At 38.6% G+C, this 11740-nt stretch overlaps 1 protein-coding gene across 1 annotated transcript in view; it reads left to right on the forward strand.

The window, feature by feature from the left end:
* The window catches only part of ntrk2a (neurotrophic tyrosine kinase, receptor, type 2a), a 257804-nt gene extending 251565 nt beyond the window's left edge, over positions 1-6239 (forward strand). Inside the window, exons 16-17 of the mRNA XM_072585809.1 lie at positions 210-368; positions 1958-6239. Coding sequence (XP_072441910.1) covers positions 210-368; positions 1958-2143 — 345 coding nt within the window. The 3' untranslated portion in view covers positions 2144-6239. The remainder of the gene's footprint in view (positions 1-209; positions 369-1957) is intronic.
* The last annotated feature ends 5501 nt before the right edge of the window (positions 6240-11740 follow it).

An 11740-nucleotide genomic window follows, 5' to 3' on the forward strand; every position in this document is an offset into this window, starting at 1 on the left:
ATAGTCCTAATGACTAAAACTAGACAAACATTGTATAACTTTCAGTCTCAGATCAGTGCCATACCCATTCATAGTATGTCTTAAGTGTGGTTGTAGATTGTATTTTTGCCCAACTCACTACTGTTTTTCCAAGCTCAGTTTTGATGCATTGAATTCTCTTTAATAACTCTTATTCAGGTTGAATGACATTTAATTTTGTTCCTTTTCAGGTTGGTGGTCATACCATGCTTCCAATTCGCTGGATGCCCCCTGAGAGCATTATGTACAGGAGATTCACCACTGAAAGTGATGTCTGGAGTTTGGGGGTGGTGTTATGGGAAATCTTTACCTATGGAAAACAACCTTGGTATCAGCTATCAAACAATGAGGTTTGTGTTAGGTTTTATGAACTTTAGTCAAAAGGTAGCAGCCATTCTTTGTTATAGCATCCCTTTGTAGTACAGTTGTTTCTCTTAATTCATATGTTACCTGAAAATACAGAATTTAGTAATTGTTTGTAGCAATTTAAGGTTGCTGGAATTGTAGTGTAGTGGTAGCTTTCTACCTCTGGGCCAGAAGCTCAGGTTTGAGTTCCAAGTCAGGACTTGTGGGCCAAAGAACATGTCCAGGCAAGTGAATTAGAAGCCTGTAAATGCTGCCAATTTGCCTGAGGCAGGTGAATTTTCTGGTCAGCCATCCTGCAGAAGGCAGTGGCAAACAGCTACATCACATAACCTTGGACCAATCCAATGGCAGTCCATGGCCCAACTCTCAGAAATGAGGACTTGAGAAAAGACAGACAGTAGTTTTGAAAATATTGTGTCTGCCAATTCCTTTAAGAATGATGTTGGCAATCTTCAAGATTTTTTCTTCACTTTAAATCTATCTCCTTTATTTTCTTTTTGAATGTAATTGCAATGAACAGTGTGCATATAATGATCTGAGTGTGTAACCTAATAGTGGGTCGAATTAGATGACAGAATGATATGTGAACAAAATAAGACAGACAGTAAGGAAAACTCAGTGTTATGGTGCCAAAGAGTAGTGTTACAACATGGCAGTAAACCCTTCTGCAAAAACACAAAGAAAAACTCACCTTGCTTTGTAATGTGTTAAAGTATGAGTGACAGAGAACTACCTAAACTCCACTATTAAAGGAAAAATAACAATTTTATTCTTTAACTCTAAAATGAACATTAAACAACAACTATTTAGAACTCTAAGCCTTCTTTCTCTTATAGGTTTGTAAACCACCTCCCAATCTATAACTGATCCAATATACTGATCCAATAAAGCCACTATTAAATTTACAGCAACTCAAGTTTCAAAACCAGACAGTACAGATTTTCCTCTGTTTGTAGATCTCCCTGGGTCATCTTTGGTCTTCTGCTGCAAAGATGTTTCATACGAAAAAGAGAGCGTGTGGTAGATAGCAGTCGTTCCAATGGAAGATGGTGCTGTTTCGCTGGCTAACTGTCCAAAATGCCTGCTTTTTACACTCCAAACATCGAATTGTCTCATAAGGTTCAATGTTGTCAAAACAGTAAAATTCAAATTCGATTGGGTTATAGTATCTTAAAGCATAATTTAAACTGATTGTATTTGATCTGCTGTGAAAACAGCAGGTGCTTGCCAGCTTTCACTCTCTCTTAAAAGTACAGTACATGCTTTCAACTTTGTAACAGTAGTGATCATTGCAAGTTTACTGTTTGCTCAGTGTTCTATCTAGATAGTAAGCAAATACTAGGGGAAAGGAATTTGGAGAGGTTGATACTTTCTGTCACTTCTTCGGACTGGCTAAAGTGGTTATTGTAGGCAAGCCAGGATTATGTCTAGTATCTAGGCTACAGACATCTAGCCTGACATTGAAGTAAAAAGGACAATAATGGATCAAATGTATCAAAGTTGCAAAAAACGTTTCTCAAATTGTGAAGATAAAATCATTATTAATGCAAACATTCTCTGATATTTCCACCAGGTTATTGAATGCATCACACAAGGCCGTGTGCTTCAACGCCCTCGAACCTGCCCGAAAGAGGTGTATGACCTAATGCTTGGTTGCTGGCAGCGTGAACCACACATGAGGCTCAACATCAAGGAAATTCACAGTCTCCTCCAAACATTGGCAAAGGCCTCCCCAGTCTATCTGGATATTCTTGGCTAAGCATCACTTTCACAATTGTTGCCGTGCGTGTGCGTGCGAGATTGTTGCTGCATTATGAAGAAACGTGCTCTGATTCCTGACAGTATTAATAGCAATGAGGAGAAGCTTTAAAGAGCAACATGGTCAAACTTCTCCATTTGTAGATGCATTATTGACTTTGAGTTTTATCATTCTCACTCCAATTGATTTGGCTTTTGCTCATTTGCAACTCTGCCTAAACTCAGGCCTTAATCTAACTGATAATTCTGCTGAAGACAGTCAAAATTTCTTAGTGCAATTCACAAATATTTAAAGTGACTTGCTTTTGATTTGGATGAAAAAAAGGGAAGAACAGATGACTGTGAATCATAAATACCCAGCTGCAACACTTAGCAAGGAAAACAATTGATACAACTGCATATATTCCACAGGCCATGAACAAATCTTAGCTGAAACTAAGGAAATATCAATGTATATGAAAAATATTTTTAATTCAGTGAAGGAAGGCATTATGTCATGATTTACTGCATACTGATAATTTAATAGGCTTCAACTTTGCTACTGGAGTCTCGAAAACTTACTTTGAATACATGCTGTTATTTAGCTACTTCATTCAAGCCCATGGTACAGAAACTGTTCCCAGCTTCTTGCTTTCTCTGTTTTTTTTTTGCATTGGATAACATGTCTCACAAAGAACCAAGTGTAATGCAACAATTTGCTGTGAACTGGGCATCTCTAACAATGTGCAACAACCAATATGTGAATGCAGCCTCCAGACAGGCTTTCTGAGCTTCAGGCTGGAGTGTGTTGCAATGTTCAGTATTAATTTCAGGGTCAAATACTGAAGGTGATTGACTTTAATAACACAGCACTTGTAGTTGTCTAGGCAAATCATCTGAAAATGTACTTATCCTAAAGCATTCTTTCCCTTAGGTATGTGAGTGAAATATAATTGTGCATGATCCTAATACCATAATGTATGTACAAATATTGCTCATTTCTTGTACACCTTTTAGATGTAGAATGTTATCCATAATGGTGTTACATATATTTAATTAGAACCCCAATTGGAGACCATTACTTCCAGGAAATGGTCTTATGCTTTAACAGTATGATGGGATGATAGAAATACAGGAATATGGACAAAAATTGTAAAGATCATATAATCTGTAAAGAAACAGTGAAATCAAGTCCCTAGGGTAGACAGAAGTGATTCTATAATTAACACATGATAACTAACACATAAAACTTAACCTTAGCTAGGGTGCGTTGCTATCTCCATTCTCAGCGTCCTTTGCTTGCTTAATTTTTTTTATCACTAGTAATATTCTGGCAGATAGAGGATGGACGCATTGCAGTGTGGAATGATGGTTGATGCCTCATGTCTAGCTTGTTGACGTATAAGTCTCAGTTATCTTGTGATGCTGGGGAACCCTAGGTTAGATTTCTTGTCTAGTTTGACAAATTCACACTAAAATAAGCACCCAATCTGTCAAAACCTTATGTTCCCTCCTTTAAAACCATACTCCCTCTGTGAGGGGGCACAGTTGTAACTTGTAACTGCATTCAGCAACAAGCCTTGGATTGTTCTTAGAATTTGTCTGTGTTTCTGTTTTCTCAAAAATTTGAGGAGGTCTATATAGGATATCCATTCAACTTTTTAAATGTAATGACCACATATTTAATAATTTAATACCTTTAGTTTCATTTAAAATTGTTTTATTTTTTTACATAAGTTATTAATTATTTGTTATTAATGTTTTGTTAATTAAGAGGATTCGAATGGCTGTTAATTAGCAAAAAAATCTGAGTTGTATATAAATGGCACAGATTACTTTTCACTATGTCCTGCTGTTCATTTGTGATTTTGATAGATTCATTAAGCTGAATCCTTAACTGACAGAGTTACAGCAATTCAGCAGCATATAATAAGGCATTTACATCCCCTAGATATGAAGGATAACATAACGGATAATTGTAGATATTCTTAGGATGATCCACCAAGCAACCTGAGATCAATGGATTTTTTAGGCAATAGTGTTAAAGGGTATGGAACAAATACAGGTAAATGGAGGTAATGTAGATATTGGTGATGCTCTATTTGAATGGGGAACTACTTTGAAGGACTGAATTACTTCAACTTATTCATATATTCCAGTATCATTTTGTTCCAATGATATGAAGGGTGTGCCTTCCATCTACATTTAGGCTCACAAACATCATTATAATGATTCCAAATCTTAGTAAAGATGTATAAAGATTATAAAGAATTTAGTGAGTTTTGTTATAAGTTGAACTCAGCAAGAAGATTTTTTTATGAAGTTCAAAACTTCTGACCATTTGAAATGTCAATGCCACTCAAAAATACATATTAGCTATTATGCTAATAAAATCATGTTTCTTTCTTACAATTTATCATTTTCTGCTCTTACAAATCCTTTTGTAAAAAGCAATGGATGTAAACATTGAAACAGAAGAATAAAAGCCTCAACATTTGCTGATGAAATCTCAAAATGCTTAGCGGCCATAAACTGTGGCATATGTTTGTCATAACAGGTTTAAAATAACTCAGCAAATGAGCTAACTTCTCTGAACCATTTTTGTGCATTCTGTGGATGTTGAAGTGTGGCATCCAATGTATGACAGTGCTTTAGGTTCGTTACTAACACATGCCTGACATCAACTAATTTTAACATTTTACAGAGATTGGTGCATTAGCAACATTTGGACAAAGGCACTGAAAGAGGGATTGCTTCTGTTAAAATAAATACTGTCACCAGAGCCTGGAGAAATCTTTAGCTATATTCACACTTGATTAAAAGTTTTATGCTGTGATTATATTTTATCTGTTAATAAGCAACTGACTTCTTACACATTGGATTTTTGTTGGGTGAGAAAGCACAGGCAACATCGAAGGATATGTGAACCACAGCTAATTTAATTTAACATTACAATACTGGGAGTAGCTTCCAATCAGGCCAAAGACAGTCCCAGTGTGGTTTAGCTTCTTTTTTTTTAATCATGTGTACGAACATAGTTTCAACAATTTAAAGATTGATAGATATTTCAGTTTTAATGCATTTCTTACTGGTAGTGATTGGCAGGATAGTGTCAATAAGCCAATCCTCCCTCTATTTGAATTTACTTGTCGCTCTTTACAGCATTAGGAAGGCAGATTTTTGTGTCCTAATGCACAAAGACAAATTTTACCAACTTCTTGGAACTGAAACTGTGACCTGGTGTTTTGTTTTTCTTAAATTCATCTTGATATTTAATATAATTTTATATCTTCTTTTGTTCTGATTAATGATATTTTTCAGTGTTGTCTTAAAAAAACAAAACCACTGAAGGCATTTTTGTGTTGTCTTTCACAAAACTTTACACAGATGTTGAGATTAAGACTTGTAGGGGGAAGATTGTCATCATGTGTCTGATTCTATGGAGCACAAGCCAGAAGAAACATGCCCAGCACTTGTTTGATGGGCTTGGTCCAAAGCCATGACAGTTGGCACACTTGTGCCTTGACTCCATTGTTGTTGGCAAAGGCTGCAAAACTAGTAGATTCTTCATGATCCTCACCCAATGCAGGTAGTGAATGACAATGAGGACAGGCATTCTCAAGGAAGCTCTGTGGCAGGTGGAATTTTGTGGGGCTGGGAGGATCACTAATTATACAAAAATCAGTTTAAAAGTTGAACATGTCTGGTTTTGAGCAGCCTGCTGCCCAAATCAGCCTCATGATGTTGTTTTATTGGAGGCTTTGCCGTTTTTTTCCATTCCAGTCTGTTGTACACATTTCTTTCTTGAATAGTCTGTGTAGCACTTGGCTGATTTTTAGATGATGCCTAAGTAACTGTGTTATATATTTGTATGTTGAAATGTGACCAGTTTCTCAAATTGAAATGGAAACTTTCTTGTGATACAACAAATTCAATGGAAAAATTCTGTCTTACAATAAACATTGCCATCAGAAACATGTATTTGGTGCTGTTTTAATAGAATTGTGTTTAGAGGAAAGTTTATATAGATATGCAGATGAAATAATATGCCTGTAAACATATACAGTACTTGGTGTGAACACAGCAACCAAGCATTAAAACTGGTGTACAAACTGGCAGATTGTGTGCGCCATTCATTGTTTTTGAAATTTTCCTCTGAATTTATGACATACCAGAGCAAAGTACCATGAACTTTGAAATAAGAGCAGGAAATTCAGTGAAATACTCAGCAGTGTCCAACACCCATGGGGGCGAGAGAGAGAAAAACGTGAATGAATGCTTTCGATTTGTACTCCTTTATGGCATGAGAGTACTTTGCTTAGTTAAAAACTGTTATATCTCTAAGCACTATTGTTCTCGAAATCAGAAAACTGTAAGTTATGGGGAAACAGTAGTGTTGTGGTAATGTTACTGGGTGAGTAATCCAGAGTTCCAGGCTATTCTTCTGTGGACATCAGCTAACATGTTTGAATCCCCCAGTGGCAGAGGGTGAAGTTTGAATTCAACAAAATCTGGACTGAAAAGCTCGTCGAATGGTCATCATGCTTGCTGAAATTGTAAAACTCATTTGATTCAGGACTCCTTTATGGAAGGAAATCTGTTGTCCTAACCCAGTCTGGCCTGGGCAACAGGAAAAGGCCAATAAATACTGATTCAGCCAACGATGCCCACATTCAATGTATGATTTTCTTTTAGAAAGGATAAGTTAACTCTTATTTCTCCCTGAAAATGCTCACAATGCTGTTGGCTATTTGCAGCATTTTTGTTTTTTTATGAAAAATTATAAATCAATTATTTTAAAGTCCTGTGTCTTAATGTGTCTGTCATGCATAATTTTCACATTATAAAGTGTAGCCTCCGATAATACCAAATAATCAATACTGAGATTCCACTGCACTTACAGCGGCTGATCAAAAGGTCCCCAGAGGAAATTCTTAGTCCATATGCTCATGCAAGTCACTGTGGGCTAAAGAACCAGTTATGTTATCAATTAGATTTTGGTTATATGTGAAAAATAAGGGGTCGGTTAGCTCAGTTGGCTGGACAGCTGGTTTGTGATGCAATATGACATCAAAAGCATGGGTTCAATTCCTGTATGAGTTGAGGTTACCATGGAGGCCTCACTTATTCAATCTTGCCTCTTCCCTCAGGCATGGTGATCCTCAATTAGACTCACACGAGCCATCTCTCTCTTCTAAGAGAACAGCCCTACAGTTTGCTGGGATTATGGTGACAGTATCTTAAAGGTGAATAAATTAACACTGGCAAAAATAGTCCATAAAGGAGTTGCAACAGCTAGTTTCAATGGTAACAGCCTTTGCTCTGAGTCATAAAGTTATCGGTTCAAAGTTTTCTCCAGTGTTTGACTGTATCAACATTGTAATGGAGGAGTGCTGTATAATCAAAGCTGCCATCTTTTGGCTGAGATGCCAAATCAAGGTCCTGTCTATCTGGGCATAAATGTTGGGCAGAATTTTCCCAGCCCCTGAAGAATGTGGGCACAACAGATCCACTGGAAACTATTGAGTGATCAGAAAAATGAGATTCTTGACAAATACAAAACATGTCTGATGTTTCTTCCAAGGTTTGAATGGCAAGAAGAGACTCTGAGTGGGTACAGGACCATTTTCATGCAGTAAAAGTTTATTAGTACCTATGCTTGCCTCAATTGTTTTCAATTTGCTATTCTCCCAGCTGACAGAGAGAAAGTAGACAGTAATAATTCCCAAATGAACATTAAAGCAGTGACCTTATGTTTATGGCTCCCCATTTGCTGCTCCCAGACTCCATCTTGGCCAACCGTACCCAACCCCTCAGAGTACGATCCATGGGCAGTCAAAAAGGTTGGCATCAGGTACGGACCAGTCTCAACACACTATTACACAGATGACTGACTGAGAATACAGTTATCCATTTAACTGCTGCACTTTGGAGCACTATTCATTGTAATGCTGCAACTAGGTCATTTTACACAGTGAGTCACCCAGTTCATGCATCAGAGCAGGGTGAATCTAATCTTTGTGTTCATTCAGGTCATAACTACTTGACAATGTCATCCCTTGTCTTTTAGCATTTTTCTATCTCATTCAGAACTTACATTCTCACTATACTTCAGTCTTACTTTGCCTTTTAGCACACAGCAAGACTATTACCTTGTAATTGTTGACAGCAGTGGTCAGTCAAGGGATTGGACATGTTGCTGTGCTGCACTGTGTAAAATCACTGCCACATCTATACCATGCACCAACAGCTTACAAGCATGTGCTTTGACCAAATGGCCATTTCTCAAAGTCTAAGGGGAATAGTCTATCAAGGCAAAGGGGGACTATTGTCAGTCAGGGGCCCAGCCACAATCAGTGTGAAGTCAGCAAAGGGATTGCCATGAAGTCAGTTTGCGGGCAGCAGACAGCCATCAGTCAATAATCTGGTCACTCATCAGTCAAGACTGTCATTCCATGTCAGTTTTGGGGGTGGGCAACAGGTAATATGGATGGTCTGTTCAATGAACGTCACGAGGGTTATTGATTGAAGGTAATTTAGTGGTTTGGATCAGAAATTGGCTTGCTGAAAGAAGACAGAGGGTGGTGGTTGATAGGAAATGTTCATCCTGGAGTTCAGGTACCATGGTGTGCTGCAAGGACCTGTTTTGGGGCTACTGCTGTTTGTCATTTTTATAAGTGATCTGGCGGTGGGGGTAGAAGGATGGGTTAGTAATTTGTGGATAACACTAAGATAGCTAGAGTTGTGGTTAGTGCTGAAGGATGTTGTGGGTCCAAAGGGACATAGATAAGATGCAGAGCTGGGCTCAGAAGTGGCAAACAGAGTTTAATGTGAAAAAGTGTGAGATAGTTCACTTTGTAAGTAGTAACAGGAATGCAGAGTACTGGGCTAATGGTAAAATTCTTGGCAGTGTAGATGAACAGAGAGATCTCCGTCCAGGTGCATAAATCCCTGAAAGTTGCCACCCAGGTTTATAGGGTTGTTAAGAAGATATATGATTTGTTGCATGTAGCTGCATGTTTGCTATTTGGCTAGCTTTTGATTCCAGACATTTTCTTTATTAAGATCAAGTGTCACCATCTACTCTAGTGGAATTTGTACCTGTGTACCTTCTGGATTGCTAGCCTAGTGACATTACCCCACGACTTCCTTCTTCATTTGTCAACATTACTTCCGAGTCCTGGACCTACAGCTTATCCTTGGTAGGGGCATTGAGTTTTGGAGCCACGATGTCATGCTGCAGCTATATAAGACACTGGTAAGGCTGCATCTGGAATATTGTGTGCAGTTCTGATCACTGCATTATAGGAAGTATGTGGAAGCTTTGGAAAGGATTCAGAGGAGATTTACGAGGATGTTGCATGGTATGGAAGGAAGGTCTTGCAAGGAAAGGCTGAGGGAACTGAGGGTTTTTTTTCATTGGAGAGAAGAAGGTTGGGAGGTATCGAGATGTATAAGATAATCAGAGGATTAGGTAGAGTGGACAGTGACAGCCTTTTTCTTCTAATGGTGAAGGTTAACATGAGGGGACATAGCTTTAAATTGAGGGGTGATAGATTTAGGACAGATATAAGGGATAGTTTCTTTACCCAGAAACTAGTAGGGGCATGGAATGGCCTGCCTGCGACTGTAGTAGACTCGCTGATGTTAAGGGCATTTAAATGGGTATTGGATATACATAAGGATAATAATGGGAATGGTGCAGGTTAGATGGGCATCAGATTAATTTCACAGGTCGGTGCAACATCGAGGGCCAAAGGACCTATACTGTGCTGTCATGTTCTATGTTCTATGTTATCAAAGGCTACAGCTATGGTAGGAATGTCGGGGAAGTCAATCGTGAGGATTTGAAGATGCATGCTAGGATGGGAAGCAGGTAATAATTATGACATGGAGTGACTCAACATATAAGGATGGGAGCCAATAATGCAATGGAGAGCACAGGTTGCTGTAGGAGGGGTGTGTTATCAATGATTAGCAGCACCCTGACCTTGATGGGAAGACAAAGAATCACAATGATTGCCAAGGATAAGCTGTAGGTCCAGGACTCAGAAGTAATGTTGGCAAATGAAGAGGGAAGTCGTGGGGTAATGTCACTAGGCTAGCAATCCAGAAGGTACACAGGTACAAATTCCACTAGAGTAGATGGTGACGCTTGATCTTAATAAAGAAAATGTCTGGAATCAAAAGCTAGCCAAATAGCAAACATGCAGCTATTTGCAATAAATCTATCTAGATCACTAATGTCGTTTAGGGAAGGAAATTTGCCTTCCTTACCTGGATAGTCCTACATGTATCTGCAGACCCCATAACAATTATTGTTGATTCTTGACCACCCTCTGGCAATAAGCGAATGGCAATAAGTGCTGAAGTAGCCAATGAAGCCCACATTACATGATCAAATACTGAACAAAATGAAAAACTTGTGTGGGATAATATGGAACCTCAGAATTGATGGGTTTCAACATGGAATGTAAGGATGAAAAGAATATGAAGGTTTGGCAAGTTACCTGGACTAACAAGCTGATGAAGTGACTGACTGTGCTACACGTGTTACCTTGCAGCCTCATCTAAATTGTAAATACGCAATAGAAATGAAATATAACTGCCATCACAACTGGAGTCGGTATTGTAAGCACTTTTCCCTGTGAATGTGGACTGATCAATGTGAGGCCCTTTAAATAGCTCATGGAATTCAGCAGACACTTACACAGTATGGGTTAAAGATATCTAGTAATGATAAAACTCTTCATGTGAAATGCATGCAATAACCAACTATACTGGCCGCAAACAATTTTGTCAATGCGATTGGTCATTACAAATTGATCACAATCAACTCTGTGAAGCAAAAGTAACCAAATGAAACCTTAAAAGTGTCACCTATGGACCACAATTCACAAAGAAAATTAAAGGTCTCAGAGGCAGCACAAGAGCATGGAACTGATTTCCTCTCACCTTAAACTGTAAATGGACATCAACATTCTCTAAATTACAGCTACCTTTCTTGGGTGATATTGAGTGGGGGTAGAGACAACATTTCACTAACCTACTGTGTGACAAACACCTACTGTATTTGTGTGATATGGCATATGCTGTTCATATTCTGTCTAAGGTCCTCTATGTCAAATGTCCATGTACAGGAATCCCATGGTTCTTCTAGTTGGAGTGCTCCATATATCAAGAACCATGTTAGACTGGCATTTGTGTGCAATATGAATGCTGACTGTTCATATTACAAAGCACGTGTTCTGTTTCTGATATTCCCCCACAGCGGTTCATTGGAAATGTGAATAATGCATCCAACCACAGCAAGGGTGATCGTCACTTCAGTTGCAGTGTGCTACAAAGGTACAGACAATAAATGCGCCAGCAAGCCCAGGTGGAGCAGTAACTTCCAATGACTGTCAAATGGCCTCCATTTGAAGAAGTCACAACTGAAAGTCCCCTCAGGATATGAAGGAGATACAGGAGGCTCAGAGTCTATTATCCTCAATGCCATTTCCTTTAGATTAGTGAGGGTTATTGTCAATCCAGACTGAAGATGTCCCAGTACACTATTACAGAATTGTGTCAACTGCTGAAATGGGACATTAGCTGCAGGGGCAGGTGTCCATCCTAT

The sequence above is a fragment of the Chiloscyllium punctatum genome, chromosome 2 (assembly GCF_047496795.1).
Source record: "Chiloscyllium punctatum isolate Juve2018m chromosome 2, sChiPun1.3, whole genome shotgun sequence".
Lineage (NCBI taxonomy): Eukaryota > Metazoa > Chordata > Chondrichthyes > Orectolobiformes > Hemiscylliidae > Chiloscyllium > Chiloscyllium punctatum.